The sequence below is a fragment of the Micromys minutus genome (assembly GCF_963924665.1).
Source record: "Micromys minutus genome assembly, chromosome: X".
In the NCBI taxonomy this organism is placed as follows: domain Eukaryota; kingdom Metazoa; phylum Chordata; class Mammalia; order Rodentia; family Muridae; genus Micromys; species Micromys minutus.
The window spans coordinates 85,740,216-85,764,298 of NC_137970.1; the positions used below are offsets into that span (position 1 = coordinate 85,740,216).

General features: G+C 36.7%; 1 protein-coding gene across 2 annotated transcripts in view; it reads left to right on the top strand.

Annotated features, from left to right (window-relative positions):
• Positions 1-5,296: 5,296 nt before the first annotated feature.
• Positions 5,297-24,083, top strand: part of HTR2C (5-hydroxytryptamine receptor 2C) — a gene marked incomplete at both ends in the record, with an annotated part of 108,827 nt that continues 90,040 nt past the window's right edge. For both annotated transcript variants that reach the window (XM_080910019.1, XM_080910020.1), the window contains 2 exons: positions 5,297-5,331; positions 8,346-8,662. In XM_080910019.1, coding sequence (XP_080766145.1) covers positions 5,297-5,331; positions 8,346-8,662 — 352 coding nt within the window. The remainder of the gene's footprint in view (positions 5,332-8,345; positions 8,663-24,083) is intronic.

Genomic DNA, 24,083 nt, shown 5'->3' on the forward strand with positions numbered 1-24,083 from the left:
GTAGTTCTAAAGAACATCAACTGTCAAACTTGTCAATGTGACTTAAATATAGACCTGCCTCAAGACAAGGGACTAGATTATTTGATTCCTTATAATATTTTAGTCTCAGAAGTTCTGTGAATTCAAGATTCTAGAAAAAGTTAAGACCTTAAAATTCAAAATCCTAAAAATATTTTTTGGATTGCCTGACTATTCCCCAAATTGTTACAACAGTGAACACGATTATTTTCCTCACAGAAGCCACCTGAACATTTGTGACTAATTCACTTTTGATCTAGCTATCTGCTGAAAGTTGAGTGCATATAATAATCAGAGAGAAGATTTCACTAACATCTTATTCTAGTTTTCTCAGTTTCATATATAATATTACTTTCTTCTATCCCCTCCAACCCCTGCAGCTCACTTTATCTATAGCTACTCCTTTCCCTAACATTTGGGTCTTATTTCAGAACAGGTTCTGGGCAGGTAGCTACTACCTTTCTAATTCCATAGGCCTTTGGGCTGCACTGGCCTTGTGGATAAGGTCTTGTCCTTCAGATTACACTGGTCATATCATGTAAGCAGAGGATTTCACAGCACATCCAGCTGTCTTCTAGTTTCTCTGATGTTTATACCCCCTTTCTATGATGTTCCACAGAGAAACCTTTTTAAATTATGAGCCTTTAGTTTTGAGCATTGAAAAATGATAAAATCAAATGTTACATGCAATGTTACACATTTGGTTCTTAAATGATTTATCATACACACACAGAAAAGGCATGGGAAAAATGGCTCAGCCAATAAATGTGGCTGCAACCAAGTTAGATGACTCGACTACAATCCTCTAGGCCCATATGGTACAGGCACACACACACACACACACACACACACACACACACACACACAAACACACACAAATAAAAACATCATCTGCTTACTGTGTACTCTACAGTCTGATAAGAATTCTACATCAGATTTAGTTTCTTCAATGTGAGTAAGAATAGTGTTTTATATCACCATTGTTTCCGAAAAATTTTCAAGAAATCTGTAGATATAAACCAATCTGACAGTATTAGTTAAGAGGATATAGGACCAAAAGACAACCAAGTTTTTCCAATTTTAAAGGCCTTTCTTCTTCAAACAAAATGTATATATAAGTATAAGCTTCCATTAAGTGAGATTTTATTCTTTTCCAAATATCCCTTACCCCTCCCCTAAATCAACTACTTTATATAATTTACTTGACTAACTGAAATAGAAAGCGAATAAACATACACACATGTACACAAACAAGCACACACATACAAGCTCACACACAAGTGTTTTAACATTCTGTTTATTTTTCAAGATAAGATAATTATTTATAATTGTTTTACTATTTTGGTGAATGATGGGGATTTTTGACAGTTTGAAATTTAATTTTAAATTCTTAATAATACTCTCACTTTGCTTCAACTATTTCTAAGTGGTCACATGAGTTTTATGAACAAGGCTAATGACAGATGTAACCTATTAATATACAAGCATCGATATTTTTAATTAAACAACTTTATTTTTAAAAAACAGACATAAATGTACAGATTTTAAAAGCATTTTTGCATAAAAATATACATTTTTTGTATACTTGATGTTTTAAGGTTAGATAGTGTGCATTAAAATCTTACGAGTTAAGAAGAGCATAAAGTACATGTAAAACAAGATGTAACCTAGAAATAGTCAAAGATTTATTGATGTGTAAAGATTAAGCATAATGATTTTTCATTTTGATATTTTTGGCCTTTATTTTTCTTGAACTTCATATAGTCTGTGAGTTGTTTCTGGGGTGTTCAGAGCTCTCTGGGGTTAGTACCCAATTATCAGTGACTGCATATTAAGTCTGTTCTTTTGAGAGTGGGTTATCTCACTCAGCATGATATTCTCTAGATGCATCCATTTTATAAAGAATGTCATAAAGTCATTGTTTCTGATAGCTGAGTAGTACTCCATTGTGTAAATGTACCACAATCTTTGTATCCATTCATCTACTGAAGAACATCTGGCTTCTTTCCAGCTTCTGGCTATTATAAATAGGGCTGCTATGAACATTGTGGTGCATGTGTCTTTGTTATATGTTGGAGCTTCTCTGGGGTATATGCCCATAAGTGTAATAATTGGATCTTCAGGTAGTACTATGTCCATTTTTCTGAGGAATCGCCAGACTGATTTCCAGAGTGGTTGTATCAGTTTACAACCCCACTGACAGTGGAGAAGTGTTCCTCTTTCTCCAAATCCACATATAAATAAATATTTGTCCTTGAATTTGCACAGGCAAAATCATGATTGAAACTTAAAGATCTCACAATGATTTAGAGACACCATCAAAACGTCTGTGATAAGTGTTGCAGGACGAAATAAGAACTTGATAGGAGTAGTTACTGATAGTGAGTTCAATTCTGTGATTTAATCTTCTATTACTAATAATTAATATTAATATTTCATACTTGAGAAAAATCATTAAATTCATGTTTTTCAAATCCATTGCTCACTTGTGCATAAGTGCCCATAGTTTATATGGGATTTCAATAGATTCTGCTTAAAGGGTAGCTAATTCTAAAATGGAGTTTATAGTAATTTACAAAACATAAACCTTCCCATGTTTAAATGTTTGACTCACCTGTAAAATCTGAGAAGTGTAAGTCAGAAATTATTTTGTTTGTTTCTCTTGTTAGGTATTTGGGGCTTGAAAAATTTTGTATTTCTCTATCCTTTGTAATTCAACAAACACTTTTATTTCAAATTGATATGGCACTTCTTAATGCAAAATATTATATTTTATAATTAGGCAGAATTTATGTCATATAGTTCATAGAAGTTATTCCTTCTATATTGTGTTTCTAAATATCCACAAATACAAGACAATTTACCATTTGGTTTAGTCATTGTTAAAATATAAATTTTTAATGATTGTTTTAGTTCTGTGCTAAAGGAAGTATATTTGTTCCTTGGCATTGGAGAAAAATAAGACAAAAGTGAATCCAATTAAAGAAACAAATTTTAGTTGTATGAGGAGACACGTCTTTGATTGAATATATTTTTAGTTAATAAATTGGAAATCTATATGTATAATACTGTTTGTAATTACTGTTTTCTTAGCAAAACTGGAATCTAAACAGTGAATTGTTGTTCAATGTTTTTATCTGTAATTTTAAGGGAAATAACATGCAGTTGGTTACTTTCTAAGAATTACACCAGGGCTGAGAATGTGTATAAAGTGTTTCATGAGATCAGGATCTTATGTTCCTATTGCAAGTACTATTGATATTGTTCAAGTATAATCCTATTGGAACATATGCATTTTACACTATCATTGACTCTTATTTATACCAATTTGTGGATATAAAAAATACTAAAAAGTATTTTCAAACTTCTGGCATTACTAAAACAAGACTTTTGATATTTTCGAGAGATATAAAGAAAAAAGCTAAATGATACTGATATTTATTTAGAAATTTTCATTACCTAGTTCCATACCTCAAAAAAGGAGGACTTATGTAGTGTCTGGTGGCAGATAAAATGGCTTAACAGTCTGCAGAGATCACTGTCTCATAAAATATTTTGTGTCTTTAGTCACTAGGAAGTAAGACTGCATATGTTTACAAGAGTAAGAAAATTATTTTGATAGCATTGAAAGGTAGATGTTGAAAAATAAAGTCTGATCACATTAATTAATGATTGCTTGAGTTCTGTGATAAAGTATATTTGCTCTTTTATTTCCTATTAATTAAATGATAAATTGAATGACCAGGAAAAGAAAGTTCTATGTAAATGAGATGAGAAATTGGGAATTACATTTTGTTCTAGTGAAACTTTGATTACGAGTTTCTGAAAGAACTTAAGACCACCAAAGAAAGATTATCAAGACAAATTTTTATTTTTATATTCCCCAAAAATACATATAAACTACATAAAAATAGATCTTGCAATATAATGTTGTGTTCTCAAGCATTTACTACTCCCTATTTTATACATATTTCAACATGCACACACATACACACACCTACACACACACACACACACACACACACAATTTTTCTGATTGCCAAATTGGAATACTTGCAACCTGAAAAATGTAACAGATGTGAATCTTGAAATCAGTTTATAAGCTTAGGAAGAATAGACTCATTAGCTATGTGTTTGGCATGAAAACTCAAAATCACAGACGAGGCAGGATAGACAACATAGTGTTTTTACTTCTTCGTTCTTAGTTACAAATCTCCATGAAGAAAACCTAAAATACTAATTTGTTAGTCACTAGGACTTGCTGCTGTTGTGATGATGTACCACTGCAGCCTGTTCCCAGTAAAGATGCATTCACTTTTCTAGACAATTTAATTCTCAACATTTAAAAATACTGAATATAGCAATAAATATTAGTAATTCAGTACATTATTTGTAATATATCAAGCAATCGTTTCAAAGATAACTTGTAGAAACAAAAAGCATCCAATTTTAATGATTTTATAAGCTGCCTAAAGATGTAGTGTTATCTCTCAGTCCACAAAAGAAGCTAAGAGTGTTGTTTCAAGCATCTGATACAACCGACCTTTTATTTTTAAGTTTCAATACTACCGCATCTCCTTGGGATGTAATATTTCATTAATTACTACTAACTAGTTATTACATAGGGGGACTGCTGTACATAGAATGCATAATAAACTTCCATAGTACATTTACTTTCTTACAAACCACTTATTGCTGCCCTCTGGTGGAGACTGTTGGTTAATGCAAAAGTATGAGTAGAGGAGAAACAAAACTTAGAAATGTATAAAATATGTTTATGGTATACAAATTCTTTTTTATTTTACTATAATATAAAACCATTTAATTATAGAAATGTAAGTTAATTCTCAGTTTTTTTCCTAAATGACTTGAAAATCTCAAGGATCTATTCATAACTCCCTTCACAAACCATTGATTTGAAGCTCTGTTTGCCCTACCAAGAGAATATGCAGTAAAGGCACACAGCAATAGACCCTAAACAAGAAATCTTGCAAAAATGAATAGCTTTGTGCCTATAAGTAGGTGAAAGATAATGTTCTTAGCCATTCTTCATTTCATATAACATGTTTGTTTCCTTGTTTTTTAAACGAAGTGTTGACTATCTTAACACTAAAGATATTCATTTGAGTTAACTTAATTGAATTGTTTGATATACAATTTATCTGATATTTTAACTAATGCTCTTTTTCTCTTTTTTTCTCTCCTCAGGGAATGAAATAATTCTATTAACTTCCCAATTCTCATTCTGAAACTCTGGTTGCTTAAGACTGAAGCAATCATGGTGAACCTTGGCAACGCGGTGCACTCAGTCCTGTAAGAATTCTATTACTTACTTAATAAAAACAGCAGTTACTTTTATGATTGCCTACACAATAATATCAAAATTCTTGCATAAGACCAGGCTATTCTATGACCTCTATCAAAAATATGAATTTTGTGTGTTTAAAGATAATAAATGGGGATTAAGTATAATCTGGCATCTAATTAAAATTTAAAACTCATCTACTCGAACAATATAGGGATAATAGCCACAATTTCACTTATTTAGGTTTTTATATTTGCTTCTATCATGGGTAAGGCTTAGAGAATTTCTTCCCCTCTCTTTCTTGTATGAACTGAACAATTACGGAAATCAAAGGTCTGCTTATTGTGGTGCTCTAAAACTATACTACATTAAGGTGACTGAGACAGGATGGTTACAAGACTGATGTCAGTTTAGGATAAATACATGCTGAACTAGGAAAAAAGTGAGAAGGGGAAAAGAAGATGCTCTTACAAGCAACAGATTTTTGTCAAGAATAGTAGAGGATGCTAGAGATCTGAAGGCAGGGAATGAGGATGTAGCAGAGAGAGCAAATCACTGTGGTCCTGGGATGAATCAATAGTTGAATGTGATAGAATGCAAAATAAAGACTAGGTAAAGAAGCAAATACAAGAACAAAGCCACTGTAAATATCACATAACCGAAACCTGCTATTTGAGGAGTGTATAATCCCTGAGCAGAGTCACCGAAAAATCCTGAATCTCTGCTCCTATGTAATAACTGAAAATAATAAACAGGTAGATAGATAGATAGAAGTAGATGAATAGAACAGATCCAGAATAACTAGTCACACACGATGTTTCTAAACAGGAAAAAAATTAAATTATTTCATTTATTTGCATTTCAGGTATGATCCCTTCCTGGTTTCCCCACCCACAGTTCCTTATCCCATTCCTTTTCTTATCTCTGACAGGGTGCTACCCCCACTCCCCCCCCCCACTTCCCTGGGCCCTCAAGTTTCTCAAGGTTTAATAACATCTTCTCCCACTGAGGCCAGACCAGTCAGATCTCTGCTCTATATGTGCTAAGGCCTTGGACTGGCCCACATACTACTGGTTGGTGGCTTAGTCTCTGAGAGCTTCCTGGGGTCTGGGTTAGTTGAGACTTCTGATCTTCCTATGGGGTGGCCCTCCTCTTCAGATTCCTCAACCCTTCCCCTAATTCAGCCATAAGGGTACACAACTTCAGTTCAATGGTTGGGTGCATATATCTGCTTCTGTCTCAGGCAGCTGCTGGTAGAGGCTCTCCATGTCAGGCTGCTGTCTGTAGGCACATCATAGCACCATAGCATCAGTATTAGTGTCAGGCTTTGGAGGGCCCCTGCCATGAGATCGATCCCAACTTGGGCCACTCACTGGACCTCCTTTCTCTTGGTCTCTTCTCCATTTTTATCCCTACAGTTCTTTTAGACAAGAACAATTCTGGGTCAGAGTTTTTGACTATGGGTTAGTAACCCAGTCCCTCCACTTGAAGCCTTGTCTATCTACTGGAGGTGGATTCTTCATTCCCACTCCTCAATATTGGGCGTTTTAGCTAAGGCCAGTCCCTTTCAGAGTCTCTCACTTCTCAGGTCTCTGGTACATTCTAGAGCCCCCCCCCATCTTTCATACCCTTGAAAATGCTGATTTCCTTTCTTTCTCTTGGCCCTCTGTGCTTCTCTCCTGTTTCCCACCTCCCATACCTGATCCTGTTCCCCTTCTCCTCCTGTCTTCCACCCAGTTTTCCCCCTCCTGCTGCCCCCATATTATTTTCTTTCCCCACTCAAAATGGAAGGAAATTTTTAATGTAATGGCTGTGTTATTTTTATCAGGAAGAATACATGTGTTGGTTTTGTTGGACACAGCTTAGAAGCTCACATTCTGAGCAAATATTTGTGTTTGTAATGCAAATAAATCTCATCACCATGAGGGAAATTAATTTGAAATTAACAAAAGTAAAATACAAAAATTTCTCTTGTCTGAGATTGCCACCTAATCTGAAATTCTTATTGGTAGAATCTAAGGACCAATGTAAAATATGTATTTCATGATTTAAGAGATTGAATTCCGATCTCTACCCATGGGAATCAATCATATACACACATTACTCTTAAGCCAAGAGTTCAATCGTAGATAACCAAGGGCACAAATGAAGTACACAGTAGGGGGCATTAAAGTTTAAGGCACAAGATAAGTAGTGGACAACTATCTGAAATTTACTTTGCAAACATGAGAAATACTTTGAAAAAGAAATGACTGTGTTTGTTGCAATAGTACCATTTAAAACCCATTCATAAATTTGTTCTGATGAAGTCGTAAACTTTCTTTTAAGTTTAGAACATCACGATTCAAGTCCCAGTATATCTTTTGGCCACTAGATCCTTTAAGAAATGTTCCCATTATTTCTGTCACAACTGTCTTAAAGAATACCTCAAAGAAATTATTTTAAAAATAAAAAGAATAAAACATTAAGTCAGTCTCTGAAAGACAAATACCATATATTTCACCTCATTGTAGAGCCTTGACTTCAAAGATAGACTTAATCATGCAGATGACATGAGAATTAATCCAAAACTGTCTCAGGAATAAAGAGGTCTAAGAAGCGTGAGGCAGTCTATTGTGTATGGGAGGAAGACAAACTCAAAATACTTTTTATGCTCATCGGAAAGTGGTCTTACATAGTCCATCATAATAAAATAAAAATCTAAAAGAAAATAATGAACTATCACACCAAGTCCAAAAACACTGTGTTTTGGGACAACAGTAATATTTTAATGTAGTATGAAAGTAGACGTTTTGATTGGCCCTGTTCCTGTCCTTTACTTGGCTACATTACCTTGAAAAGATGTCAGAACCCTTATAGCAGTCACTCAGTAAAAAATAATGTTAAAAATGGGAAATCGTGAGGATGGCGAAGTCACGGTCACAGTAATGGCGGGGTGGTTACAAGCTATTTTATAGTCTATGTGATATATTGTGTGTAAACAGAGTCTGATTTTTCTTTCTCTTTTCTTTTTAATTTTCAGTGTGCACCTAATCGGCCTATTGGTTTGGCATTTCGATATTTCCATAAGTCCAGTAGCAGCTATAGTAACTGACACTTTTAATTCCTCCGATGGTGGACGCTTGTTTCAATTCCCGGACGGGGTACAAAACTGGCCAGCACTTTCAATCGTCGTGATTATAATCATGACAATAGGGGGCAACATTCTCGTTATCATGGCAGTAAGCATGGAGAAGAAACTGCACAATGCAACCAATTACTTCTTAATGTCCCTAGCCATTGCTGATATGCTGGTGGGACTACTTGTCATGCCCCTGTCTCTGCTTGCAATTCTTTATGGTGAGTACAGTTTTATTCATTTCTCAGTCTCAGATTGTTCCAACGGTTGGAAATAATCCTCGGAATTTAATTCATACAGTAAATAATTGACCTATCGAATCTGAAAACAAAACATAAGCAAGAAAATTGATTTGCTATGTTAAGATATGTGAAATAAAATTTTAGCTGAGTTTCCAAAAGTTAAAACACCTATTTTGTAATATATTGAAATTCTGCATGAACACGTTATTTCCCATTGTCAATTATAAACAACAAATAACCACACAAAATCGGATACTGGCAAAATGGCCCCCCTGACTTGTGTTTGTTCTAGCACACTTGCTGTTGTGCCATATCTAATATGCAAAAGGGAAACAAGACTCGACTTCTTTAATAATTTTATTTTAAGAAATGATTCTGAGTGACAGATATTGAACCCAGGGCCTCATTTACTCTAGGCAAGTGCTCAATCACTGCTGTACCCCCAGTCCATGTACTCTTTTATGTTGACAAACTAAAGAGTTGGCACTAATTATGCACTTAATAGGCTTAGCTCTTCTTTTGCATGCAGTATATAAGTTGTGGTTATATAAGGAGACAAGACATAAAAATTAATTTCTGAGCACATAAACGCAAGTTCATATCACATCCATAAAACTCAGCCTCAATGATATTCGAGAGGCTTCAATTTTTTTCTTTGATTTTCTGCTATCCTGTTTTGTTCATTTTAATCTATGTTTTTGTTTTGGCTAGTACTTTTGAATTTAGAAAAATCAAAATCTTGTTAAAGTCCTGGTCAAGTATCCTAAATTGTCTTCCAGAGGACCCAAGTTCGATGCTCAGCTCCTACATAGCAGTTCACAAATATTGCTCACCGTAGTCCCAGGAGATCTGATGCTGTCTTTTGTCCTCTATAGGCAACAGGCATGCATGTGCTCCAGACAGACATATAAGGAGAATAACCCCCCCACACACATGCATGCAATTAAAAGAAAAACGTTGAACATGTTAAACTATTGATAATAAATGTAAATGAATGAATCAAAGCTCATGCACACTCCCTGCATCAAGATCCCAAGTAGCTGTCACCACAACGTGTATTTGTCTCTCAACAAGTACCATAACTACAAAAATTGAAAATCAAGTTCAAATGAAATTGTTAATATGTGAAAGTCCCAGTTAACTTTAATTGTTAACATACTCATCTTCCTGTAGAGTATAAGAGATATGTCCAACAAGTTCCCAAAATGCATAATGAAATTGGTCTATGAAAATATCACTAGTCCAAAAATCTTAAGAGAAGAACAATGTGTCTTGAATATAATCTCTCATGACATGTAAAACTTAGCCACACCCAAATCTACAATGGCAAAACCTAATTTTATCAGCTCTAATTGCCTCATAGATAAGGCACTATTAGGAAGTACAGTTTTCCTATCTCCACTGAGTTTCAGTGACATGTTTGCCTCAAAGCACACCCATCACACTGGTTATTTGGCTGTTACTCCAGTATTAGTGAAGACAAGGTCACAAAAATGAAGTGAAAGAGCAACTTCAAAAGTACAGTTTGGAGTGTGAGCTCTCACTACAAGCCTTGGGGGGGCGCTTAGATCAAAGGAAGGCTATAAAAAAGTTTATAAAAATGTAAGAAAAATTTAAAAATAACATTATTAGGAAGCCTGAGATTGATCTAAAATCACCACTGCAAAGTAAACTCTGAAAAGTTTCCAAGATGTTTCAGGCCCCCGACTGAAAAGTCTGCACAAATCTCAAGAGAAAGTAATTTCCTGGAGGTAGAATGGAGTGGAAAAAAAAAGAAACAAGCGAGGCAGAACCGACATTAGAAGGAAAGAGGGGCAGTGCAATGGTTAAGAGATTAAAACGTATTTTACAGGACAGGAATGTGACAGATAAGCACCATCAGCTCTTCCCACACTGCCACACTCGAGAAGATGACCGTGAGCTTAAAATCTTATAAATCAGCAGCAAAGATGCAAATTCCCTTCATCTGTATCATTACTATAGAAAAGATCACAATTGAGGATTATTTACTGCAAAATTCATCAAGATACATCAGACCCAGGAAGACAAAACACTTATTTCCTATGATATGAAGAGTCTAGAGTTATTAACAAAACAAACAAGTAAATGATATGAAAATATAACATTATCAATTTTAGAAGAGAATGGCATTCAATATGGAGAATTAGGGGGGGACTACTGTCAAAGCAATATATGTATTTCATGCCTTAGTCTATTATTTTGTATAATATAGACTAATGAAAATATTCTGTTCAGGAAATTTTCCCCAGTACCCATGTGTTTGAGCCTCTTCCACAATTTATCTTCTATTAGCTTGAATGTATCTTGTTTTATGTGGAGGTCCTTGATCCCCATGGACTTGAGCTATATACAGGTAGATAAAAATGGGATGATCCAAAGAGTACACATGGACAGACCCAAGGTTCCAGCTGCACATGTAGCAGAGGATGGTCTTAATGGGCATCATTGGGAGGAGAGGCCCTTGATCCCACCAAGGCTTGATGCCCCAATGTAAATGAATGTCATGGCAGGAGGTGGGAGGATGTGGGTGGATGAACATCCTTATAGAAGCAGGGGATGGGGATGGGATAGGGGGTATGGAGAGGAAATTAGGTAAGGGGAGAACATTTGACATGTAAATAAAATATATCCAATATAAAAAGGGGGGAAAGATTGGACTTAAGATCCTCTTTTTGTGCTTCAATTTCATTACAAAATCCAAGACTTGTAGCAGAATAGCTGGGCTCTGCTGGTGCCATAATTGCATTTGTTCTTTTTTATTGTGTCCTTGTATTGTTTGGGCATCTGGTTATCTCTGGTGCTGGGTGGATAATCGTGATGGAGGCAGAACTTCTTGGGAAAGTAGCGTGAGCCATGAGCGGACAATGGAGATCAGGGTGCCCTCTCATGTTTGCTGTGACTCAGTTACATTGCAATCTTGTGGCTGTGCCCTGGGAGGACGCTACTCTACAGGTTGTGTTCCAGCCATACACAGCTGGGGTGGCAGGCAGATCAAACAAGTATGTATAGTCAGGCAGGGTTGCAAGCTGTTTAGTTTTGAGGCCCCCCGAAAGTTTCCATGGGGAGGCAGGATGCTCTTAGTGTCCCATAAAGTCTCCTCCCAACTTGGGAGTAAGGTGAGAGCTAGACAATGGGGCTCCAGTGATAGTGCATGCCGCTTACCCCACTAACCAGGGATTTTAAAGACCAATTTTTATTAGCTTAAAAGGGCAGATCACAATCATTCTTATGGTAGCATAGTAGTTTGCTGTATTTCTCTGATTTTGCAGCTTCAATTTAAGTGCAATTATTTTAAATGTGGCAAGTTCAGTGCCAGCTTCCATAGCAAGAAAAGGAAGAAATATTATGGAGTTTCAATGTGGTCTAATTCATGATGAGATGGAACAAACAAGTAGACAGCCGTAGGTCTGTTAAAGCTACTTGGAAATACTGAATTGCTATTATTCACCTTGTCATTGTTGAAATAATACTTTACCCCTGCTTTTATTTTCCATCCACTTATTCCGTCACTGAGTGTGTCCTTAAAGTATTATGTTCAATCCATTTCAATTGCCACTGTTTTAAATAAAAGAGAATGAATCTTTAGGTTAATTAGATCTCTAACCCGATTTGGAAGCACCTCTTAATGAAAGTTCTTGAGCACATGCTTAACTCTATGTAGATTTGATGAATACAATAAACACACCTGATCCTCCTCATCTATTTCCAGTGTGATAGGCCCTAAAGCCAACTTTTAAAGTAGTACACTAGAAAAAAATAGATATTCAGTTACCATTGTAAAAGATACAGTTCCAGGTTGATACATACAAAGGAGTGTGGCAGCAAGACAATCCAAATGGCAGCATGTTCAGTGTTAACCACACGGATAAACATATACACACCTTATTGGAGAGTAATGGCACGAATGTTTTTTAGATATAATTTGACTACATTGAAGTAAATCTATCTCGATAGGATTTTGTGAGAATGAACAAATTTTTAAAAGCCAAAGTTTCATTGAACATTGTCTTTAGTAATATGTCAAGACCTACATAGCCATTACCTTAAAATTTCACACAAAACAAAACCTTTGTAGGCATGGAAATTAATCATTATCCATGCCATGGTCACTTTTGCGTACATAGTTTATAGCAAACACCCTTTTCAGTAGAGAGGCTACTGTGAAAATCAGTAACAATACATTTCACCCCACACATGGCTTCTTCACTTTTCATTTGAGTAACAACTTGCTGGAGGACACATTATCAGACTAGTAAAATATCAGAGTTAAGATCTGAGTGCATATTAAGTTTATTCTATCCCATATTTGTGTTGTTAATCATATTATTTTGGTACTCAGGATTTCCTCAGGAAAAGTCAGGAGGACCTCTGAGGGCATCAGCACTCACTCATACAGAACTTACCTCACAGTGCACAAGGCCCTGGGTTTGAATCCCAAGCATCATAAAAATTAGGAGAAATTTGTGAGGAAAAAAGAGCATGGAATCTAATCTGGAGAAAAAAATTATAAGTTATGATGATCTGTAGAACATAACAAAGTTAAGTATGCTAGTTTAAAAAACAGTTTCAGGGTATGGGAAAAATAAAAAGTATTATTCAAACTTTATTCTGAAGCACTTGGGGATGTATCACTGGGCTATACAGTAGATAACAGTAGACTTCAAAATCGCTATGCTTTTATTTTGTTCTGCTTTGTTTTCTTTAATGATTTCCTTGGATGTTTAGTCAAACATTGTTATTGTTGTTATAACTGTTGCACACAGCTATAATTTTCTTCCCTCCTGGAACTCCAAACTTTTCAAAGATCTACTGTGGTAATGGTATTAGGTAGTATTTATATTTAGGCTATATTTCAATTTTAAAAAATCTTTCAAATAGACAACACCAAGAGATGTCATAGTACATCTTCAGAATGACTATATAATAATATCACCAAATTCCCAATTCAAATAAATACATGCCTTAAGTTTGGTATAGCTCATTCCCTTTTTAGGACAGTGAGATGTAAACTCTAGAACTTTGCATATTTAAACTTGAAATTTCATAATGAAATAAAGATATGCATTTGATATTTTGATATTAGCATGTTGGATATGCTACATTAGAAATAAACCTGAATGACAAGAATATTCAAACGTATTTAAGAGTTTGTAATTTAAGTTGTAAAATAATTTTTATTTAAATTTTTATTTTTTTAATTTTAAACAAGAGTAGACCATGTTATAATATCTCCCACCATATCTCTCTCACTCTTCAATCACTCCCATGTTTTTTCTTCCAATTCCCTCTCAAATTAATAACCCATAAAACCTAGTGATTCTATTTTTTATTATTCATATGTGTTCAGAGCTGATTATGTGGGACTGGATAGATTAGTGACCTTGTTTATGGGGAAACTGGTTCTCTCAGTAGTCATTGACAGTCAGCATTTTTTCAACTAGGGGTGGGGTCTTGCAGACTTTTCTCCATCTTATATTGAGAGTATGTATTACCTAGAGTATTATTACACTTTTATGTATATTTTGAGATTATAATAGAAATATATTATTTCCTTCTTCTTTTTCCTTGCTTCTAAACCTTTCATGTAAACCCATACCCCCACTCAATTTCAAATTCATGGCCTCTTTTTTCTCAACTGATATTTTTTTTCTTTCTGTTCTCTAGCCCCTTTGTGATGTCTTTCTGTATCACTGATGTTACCTTTAACTCTCTAAAAACACAGAAGTATGCCTCAGAATTTTAAGGTTCACAATTCATAATTGATTGGCTGATGGAGTATATCAAAGGCTATCATGAACAAATATTCTCCAAACGATTTAAGCCTATTTCTGCATACAGATTGGTAGATTGCCAAGAGACATAAGTTTCATATAAATAGCTAGCTAGCACTTGGGTCATTATGGCACCCAGTTCCTCAGCATACAGAATGTAACCACAGCTGTTTACATTCTCAGTTTCCAGCCCTACACCCATCTTCTTCACATTATGCACAATTACTGGTCTCTATCCACAGTCATCTCTAAGAAATTGCTTCAAAATCCATATATTCTATGGTAACGATTATGTTCTCTAAGCTCCTCTTGTAAGAAAAAAAATAAACATTATTCTACAATATTTGAAACGCATGGTTCAAGGTCAAGCTGTAGTAGGGTTCACTTTTGTCTGGTATTTCCCCCTAAATACTCTCAAATACTTTGAAGAATTTGACTGTGTAAAGATGTTAAACTGACAAGCGCATTCAATATATTAAGAAATGATACAACAGCGACTCCCTATTGGTTCATAAATTCTTTGCTCGGTCCTGAAGAGACCTGCAACTCAAAATCAACATATGTGAAAATCAAGCAAATTAAAGCATGGATTTAGCAAGAAATTCCATATCCAGTGATGAAGTGAGCTCCTCTGTCTGTAGCAATAGTGCCTAAAAGCAATTCTTAATTCTTTCTACCTGAGAACAAAGATAATAGGGTGACTTAGCAATAGGAAGTTCTGAGCCAGAATTACATGATCTGGAGGTTATAGACAATAATGTGATGTCAGTATCAGTAACCTAGAAGAAATGGTTCTGCATGGTTTTATTATAAAAGGTGTAGTGGCTTTAAGCAGATACATATTGATAATCTGATTTAAACTTGCACAATGTATAAATGTATTGAAACATCACAATGTTCCCAGTCAATGTGTTCAATTTTTCTGTTTATGTTTCGTGTCAGTTAAAAGACATGCCATTTGCCTCTTTCTAATGGCTGGCCATTTTTGTAAGATGTGTAGCACTGGTAAGAGCAGACGTTTATGCAATAATCATTTTCCCTAAAGTTTTATTTACATGTACTTTATATAATGTAATTGTCCAAGTTCTCATTTTAAATGTACTTCCCCACCACTCTACGAGAAAGCAGAAGCAGCCAGCAAACCCAGTTGAGATAATCCTTTGGCCAGGTGGTGCAGCTAAACCCACAAGATGGTGGTTATTTGGCTTTGAGGACACTTATTCATAACACCTGTTCAGAAAAGTTACCACAACTAAGAACCACTGATTCAATTCAATAGCTTATTTGAAAAGCAAACTTGTTTTCTCACAATTCTGGCATTAAAAATGGCAATAAAATATAGCGTATCACTTTCCAATAACTTCTATAAAAACTTGCCAAAATCTTGACTTAAAAATGCCTTCTTGTGGGATAGAGAAATCGTTCAACAGTCACTAGCACTTGCTGCTTTTTGCAGAGGGCCATGTTGGCCCAAAATTGACTATAACTCCAGTTCCATTGGATCTGTCATTTTGTTGAGTATCTGCACACATGTCATTCACATATGAACAGACACATATACATACATAAACATTTTAAAGTAAATCAAAATTTTAAAATAATGTATTCGTGGGTTTGGAGTTGACTGGGTCAGTAAAGCATTTGTTTCACAAATATGAAGACCTAAATATGATGTACATTTAAATAGACCTGTGATACATACCTGTAATTCCAGCACTGGGGATACTGACGCAGAAAAACCCTTGCGGCTTGCTAGCTATCCAGTCTAGCCAAATTATTACAGATATATAGTCACTGAGAAACCAAGGGTGCATTGAAGGTGTCAGAGAAATCAGTTTTATTAAGCTGCCCAGGAGCAGTGAGCTGCTGTTCTGGATACAGCCTGGACTCTCATCTGCAGCTACTTGCCTTTATAGGCCATGTTATTAGTGGGTTAGAGCTTTGAAGTTCAGCCCATGTGACTAAGGCCATTTGGCAGCACCTTAATGGAAGTAGAAATCACAGCTTAAGATATGTATTCTGTAACGGTTTCTCAAAGTTAAAAGAAGAGGGAGTGGCTAGCTGAGGCAGGAAATAAGGTTCATGCAGAAGCAGTACACAGCACATATTATTTGTAGATACTATTGTTTGTAGATACTAGTACAGCTAGAAAACTTATTTTAGTTCCCCGTGTCAAACTCAGTGAGTGAACTCGGGTTTCCCTGAGACCTTGTCTCATACCATGTGATATTACTGTTGACGAAATGGCTCAGTGGTTAGGAACACTGGCTGCATTGACAGAAGAACCCAAAAGGTAGTTCACAACCATCAATAATTCCTTTCCCAGGGGACCCAGCACCTTTTCTTTGTGACCTTCACAGGTACCAGGCACACAGGTCATGCACAGACACACATACAGATAAAGCACTCATGAAATAAATATTTTTAAAATTAAAAAATAGATAAAGAGAAATTCAGGAATTCCCCTGACTTTTACCTTCTTCCCTCCACATGTACCAGACACATGCAAATGTATTTTTCATTTCTGATGCCAGAAGTCTAAAATCAGCATGACTAGGCTATACACTGTCCACAAGACCATACTCTTTCAAGAGACTTGACAAGATTTTGCTTTCTTTTTGATCTACCCATTTCTAGTAGCTTCCAGCTTTTCTTGGATTTTAGAGTTTTATGTGTGCTAACATACACACTCTACTTAACAATTTCATACATGTACAAAATTTGGATCATTTTCACCCCTAGTTACCCTTCTGCCATTCCATCCTCTCTCTGCTTCTTCTCAACAAATTCTCCACCTCCTCTGATGTCTTCACTGTGCATATGACCTATGGACTTAATTCTGTCTGGTTGTATGAGCATGAGTGGGATTATATTTTTTCACACCCTGATTGCAGCCTCATCCCTCCTCTCCTCCCAGACCAACCCCTCCCAGTCCATCCTCCCACCCCATCCCCATTCCAATATTCTGTTTTTTCCCAGAGAAGGGGAGGCCCCCTATATGTACCAACATACCCCGGGACATCAAGACAATGCAGAAATAAGTTCATCCTTCCCCAGTGAGGGAACACAAGGAAGCAGGAATAAGTTCGTCCTTTCCCAGTGAGGGAAGACAAGGCAGCCAGGCTGTGTGAAAAGGGCCCCAAAGGAAGGCAAAAGAATAAGAGACAGCCCCTGCCACAGGTGTTGGGGGAACCACAGAAAGACCAAGCTACACATCTGCTACAAATCTGTGGTGGGTTCTAGGTCTACTTCCTACATGCTCTTCGTTTGGTAGCTCTATCTCTGTGAGCCCATATGGCTCTGATTAGTTGATCCTGTAGAACGTTTTGTGGTGTCTTTGACCCCTTCAGGTTTCTCAATCTATTCCCTACCTCTTCCGTAAAACTCTAATCTCTGCCTCTTATTTAGTTCTCAGCAACTGTTTCCATCAGATGCTCAATAAATTCTCTCAGGAGACAGTTATACAAGGCTCCCTCACATCTTCAAGTTTAGCAGAGTATCAATAGTAGCATCAGTGTTGGCTCTCTCCCACGGAAAAGGTCTCAAGTTGACCCAGTAATTGGATGGCCATTTCATCAATGCCTGCTCCATCTTTATCCTTGCACATCTTGTTTCTGTTGTTGCTGAAGTCCAACTTTATTCCATGGTTGTCTGGTAAGATGTAGAGTTATTTTCTTGTATTTATTGAGGCTTGCTTTGCAACTAGTTTTATGTGGTCAATTTTAGAGAAGGTTCCCTGAGATTCTGAGAAGATATATAATTAATTTTTGTTTGGGTGAAATGCTCTGTAGATATATTAGGCCCATTTGATACATAACCTCTGTTCATTTCATTATCTCTGTTTAGCTTCTGCCCTGATGACCTGTTTCTTGGTAAGAATCAGGTATTGAAGTATCCCACTATTAATGGTTGGGGTTCAATGTATGTTTTAAAATTTATTAACGTTTATTTTACAAATGTGAGTACCCTTGATTCGGGGCATAGATATTCAGTATTAAGATATCATCTTGGGTTTTTTCTCCTTTTAATGAGTATAGTTTCCTTCCCCATCTTGCTTCATTAATGTTGGTTGAAAGCCTATTTTACTAGCTATTAGAAATTACCTTAGAATAAAAGGATAAAAGATGTTTTTCAAGCAAATTAATCCAGCAAGCAAGCTGCAATAACCATTATAATAGCTGAGCTATGTTTCTTATATGCACCTGAATGAGAACTCTTGTTTTTGTTTCGATTTTGTTAGGCTGTGTGATTTTATAGGGAAATTTGATTCCATTGATGTTGAAAGATATTAATAGCCAGTGATTGTTAATTCCTGTTATTTTATTGTTGTTGGTGGTAGTGATGATGGTTGTTGTTCTTGGTGGTGGTGGTGGTGGTGGTGGTGATGGTGGTGTGTGTGGGGGGGAACTTCCTTTTGTTTTTGGTATTTATTTCCTGTGTTTACTTAGAAACCTCTTTAGGTTGGATTTTTCCTTCTATATTTTTTTGTATGACTAGATTTATGGATAGATATTGTTTATTGTTTTTCTTGGAATATCTTGTTAATAAATCTATGGTGATTGAAACTTTTGCTAGGTTGGAATCTGTGGTCTCTTAGGAACTCTAAGACATATGTGCAGGAACTTCTAGGAATTAGAGTCTCTGTTGAGAAGTCATGTGTAATTCTTTTTTTTTAAACGACTTTATTATACAAAACAAAGATAAATGTACATATTTTAAACATTTTTTGCTTAAAATTATACATTTTTGTCAGTACTTATTTTTCAGACATTGAAATAATTTTTACATAAAACCATGTGAATATATTTTTTTAGTCAGTACTTGATTTTTTTCAAGGGCTTGACAGTATGCGTTGAAAACCTAATAGTTACAATAAGCGTAAAGTACATGCAAAACAAAACACAACATGGAAATAGTCAAAGTCTTCTTGTTTTGTAAATATATGTATATTTTTTTGTTTTCTTTATTTCTTGGACTTCATACAGTCTATGAGTTGTTTCTGGGGGAGTGCAAGCCTCTGGGGTTAGAATCCCACTATCAGTGACTGCATATTATGTCTGTTCTTTTCTGACTGGGTTATCTCACTCAGGATGATCTTCTCTAGATGCAGCCATTTTCTTAAGAATTTGGTTAAGTCATTGTTTCTGGTGGCTGAGTAGTATTCCATTGTGTATATGTACCACAATTTTTGTATCCATTCACCTTCTGAAGGACATCTGGGTTCTTTCCAGCTTCTGGCTATTATAAATAGAGCCGCTATGAACATTGTGGTGCATATATCTTTGTTGTGTATTAAAGTGTCTATGGGGTATATGCCCAGAAGTGGAATAGCTGGGTCTTCAGGTAGTACTATATCCAATTTTCTGAGGTATCACCAGACAGATTTCCAGAGTGGTTGTATTAGCTTGCATCCCCACCAAGAGTGGAGAAATGTTCCTCTTTCTCCGCAGCCTCGCCAGCATCTGCTGTCATCTGAGTTTTGGATCTTGGCCATTCTGACTGGTGTGAGGTGGAATCTCAGGGTTGTTTTGATTTGCATTTCCCTGATGGCTAAGGATGTCGAGCACTTCCTCAGGTGTTTCTCGGCCATTCAGTGTTCCTCAACTGAAAACGTTTTGTTTAGCTCTGTACCTCATTTTTAATAGGGTTATTTGATTCTCTGGTGTCTAGCTTTTTGAGTTCCTTGTATACCTTGGATATTAGGCCTCTATCTGATGTGGTGTTGGTAAAGATCTTTTCCCATTTTGTTGGTTGCCGTTTTGTTTTCTTGACGATGTCCTAAGCCTTACAGAAACTTTGCAATCTCATTAAGTCCCATTAGTTAATCTTTGACCTTAGAGCTTGAGCCATTGGTGTTTTTTCAGAAAATTTTCTCCTGTGCCTATGGGTTCTAAGGTTTTCCCTACTTTCTCATCTAATAGTTTCAGTGTATCTGGTTTAATGTGGAGATCTTTGATCCACTTACACTTGAGCTTTGTACAAGGAGATAAGAAAGGGTCTATTTTCATTCTTTTGCATGCTGAGTGCCAGTTGGACCAGCACCATTTGTTGAATAGGCTGTCCTTTTTCCATTGAATGTTTCCTGCTCCTTTGTCAAAAATGTTCATAAGTGAGATTGGTCTGAAGTTCTCTTTCCTTGTAGGGACTTTTTGTGGTTTAGGTACGAGGGTTATTGTAGCCTCAAAAATGAGTTGTGTAATATTCCATCTGATTCTATCTTTTGGAATAGTTTGTAGAGTACTGTTGTTATATCTGCAATAATGTCTGATAAAATTCTGCACTGAACCGTCTGGACCTGGGCTTTTTTTGGTTGGGAGGCTTTTGATGACTTCTTCTATTTCTTTCGGTGTTATAGGTTTATTTAGATGGTTTACTTGGTCCTGGTTTAACTTTGGGATCTTGTATCTGTCTAGGAATTCGTCAGTTTCCTCCAGATTTTCCAATTTTGTGGAGTATAAGTTTTTGTATAGGATCTGATGATTTCTTGAATTTCCTCAGTTTCAGTTGTTATGTCGCCACTTTCCTTTCTGATTTTGTTTATTTGGATACTCTCTCTTTGCCCTCTAGTTAGTCTGGCTAGGGGTTTATCACTCTTGTTGATTTTCTCAAAGAACCAACCCTTGGTTTTGTTGATTTTTTTCAATGGTTCTTCTTGTTTCTATTTGGTCTATTTCTGCCATAATTTTGATTATTTCTTGCCGTCTACTCTTTTTGGGTATATCTGCTTCCTTTTGTTCTAGGGCTTTTAGCTGTGCTGTCAGGTTTCTGATGTAAGTTCTCTCCAGTTTCTTTTTGGAAGCACTTAGGGCTATGAGTTTTCCTCTCAATACTGCTTTCATTGTATCCCATATGTTTGGGTATGTTGTGTTTTCGTTTTCATTGAATTCAAGAAAATCCTTAATTTCTTTCGTTATGTCTTCTTTCACCCTGCTATCCTTTAACAGAGCGTTGTTTAGTTTCCATGTGTATGTGGGCTTTTTGTTTTCTTTGTTGTTGTTAAAGACCAGCCGTAGACCATGGTGATCTGAGAGGATGCATGGGAATATTTCAATCTTCTTATAACGATGGAGGATCGTTCTGTGTCCAATTATGTTGTCAATTTTCGAGAAGGTGCCATGGGGTGGTGAGAAGAAGGTGTATTCTTTTACTGTAGGATAATGTGTTCTGTATATATCTATTAATTCTTGTTGGTTCAAAGTCTCTGCTAGTTTTGGAGTGTCCTTGTTCAATTTCTGTTTCCATGATCTGTCCATTGGTGAGAGTGGGGTATTAAAGTCTCCCACTATTATTGTGTGGGGTGAAATGTATTTTTTGAGCTTTTAGTAGGGTTTCTTTTATGAATGTGGGTGCTTTTTTATTTGGAGCATATATGTTAAGGATTGAGAGTTCCTCCTGACAGATTTCCCCGGTAATGAGTAAATAGTGTCCTTCCTTATGTTTTTTGATAACTTTTGGTTGGAAATTTACTTTATTCGATATTAGAATAGCCACTCCAGCTTGCTTCTTGGAGCTGTTTGCTTGGAAGTTTTTTTCCCCACCCTTTTACTCTGAGATAGTGTCTGTCTCTGTCTCTGTGATGAGTTTCCTCTATGCAGCAAAAGGCTGGATTTTGTTTATGTATCCAGTCTGATAGACTATGTCTCTTTATTGTGGAGTCGAGTCCATTTATGTTAATAGGTATCAAGGAATAGTTCTTTCTGTTTCCTACCATTATTTCTTTTTTGGGTTGAGTTGTTTCTGTGTTTTTTTCTTCTTTATTTTTCTTGTTTAGGATTTTTCTTGTTCTTACTAGGCTGTATTTTCCCTCATTGTATTGGGTTTTCCACCTATAATTTGTTGTAGTGCTGGGTTTGTGGTCAGATTTGTCTTGAAATATCTTCATCTCTCCACCGATGGTGATTGATACTTTTGCTGGGTATAGCAGCTTGTGCTGGCACTTGTGCTCTCTTAGGGTTGCATGATGTCTGTCCAGGCTCTTCTACCTTTCATAGTCTCTGTTGAGAAATTGGGTGTGAGTCTGATTGGCCTGCCTTTATATGTTACCTGACGTTTTTCCCTTACTGCTTTTAGTATTCTTTCTTTGCTTTGGGCACTTGATGTTTTTACTATTATGTGTCGGGAGGTATTTCTTTTCTGGTCCAACCTAGTTGGAGTTCTGAAGGCTTCTTTTATGCTCATGTTTATCTCATTCTTGAGGGTAGGGAAGTTTTCTTCTATGATTTTGTTGAAGATATTTACTGTGCCTCTTAGTTGATACTCTTCTCCCTCTTCTATTCCTATTATCCTTAGGTTCGGTCTTCTCATTGTGTCTTGGATTTCCTGGACATTTTGGGTTAGGAGCTTTTTGTTTTTTGCATCTTCTCTGGCTGTTTTGTCTATGTTTGCAGTGTTTTCTTCTGCCCCTGAGATTCTCTCTTCCATCTCTTGTAATCTATTGGAAATGCTTGCTTCTGTGTCATCTGATTTCCTTTTTCGGTGTTCTGCCTCTAGGGTTATCTCTTTTAGTGTTTTCTTTATTGTGTCAATTTCCGTTTTAATTTTCCTTTTCCGTTCCTTTATTTCTTTGGTTCTGTTTTCCTCTAGTTTTTTGAGTTCTTTGAGTGTTTTTATTGTTTCTTCTTTAAAAGCTTCTGAATCTTTTTGCTTTTCCTCCCTTTTTTGTTTAAATATCTCTATCAGCATCTTGAGGTATGATTTCAGGTCTGTGTCTTCTTTTTCTGGAGTGTTTGGTATTCTGATGTTTGCTGTTATGGTAGAGCTGGGTTCTGGTGTTGCTAGATTGTCTTGGTTTCCTTGGGATATACTCTTTCTCTTTCCTCTTGCCATTTTGTCGTCAGTGATATGTTCTTGCCTTTCCCTTGTATCTGGTCTGTGTCCCTGGATCTCCATTGGTCCAGGTGTCAGATGGGCCGAGCCCTGTTCTATGCCTCAGAGTCGTCGGGTGGGAACAGAAGTTCCAACGTTCTGTTCCTGGTCCCTGGCTCAGGCAGGGCAGGGCAGGGCCAGGCAGGGGGTGTACTTTCCCTGTGCACTCCGCAGAGATCTCTCTGCTCCCAGGCAATCTAGGTCTCCCATCCACCAGTTGCTCAGCCTCTACGAGCCGCCGTTCCGGGTGGCAGATGGGCCAGGCTCCGCTCTGCGTCTTGAAGTCACCACTGGGTGGAAACAGAAGTTCTAATTTTCTGTTCCTGGTCGTTGGATCAGGCAAGGCCGGGCAGGGCAAGGCAGGGAGTGCACTTTCTGTGTGCACTCCGCAAAGATCCCTCTGCTCCCCTGCAGTCTAGGTCTCCCACTCACCAGTTGTTCAGCCTTTAGGAGCTGCCGTTCTGGGTGGCAGATGGGCTGGGCTCTGCTCTGCGTCCTGAAGTTTCCGCCAGGTGGAAACAGAAGTTCTAATTTTCTGTTCCTGGTCGCTGGATCAGGCAAGGCAGGGCAGGGCAAGGCAGGGGTGCACCTTCCGTGTGCACTCCGCAGAGATCTCTCTGCTCCCCGGCAGCCAGTTGCTCAGCCTCTACCCCATTCATCAATTTTTGACATTAGAGCATAAACCATTGGTGTTCTCTTCAAGAAAATCTCTTCTGTGCCTATATGTTCAATGTTTTTCTCCA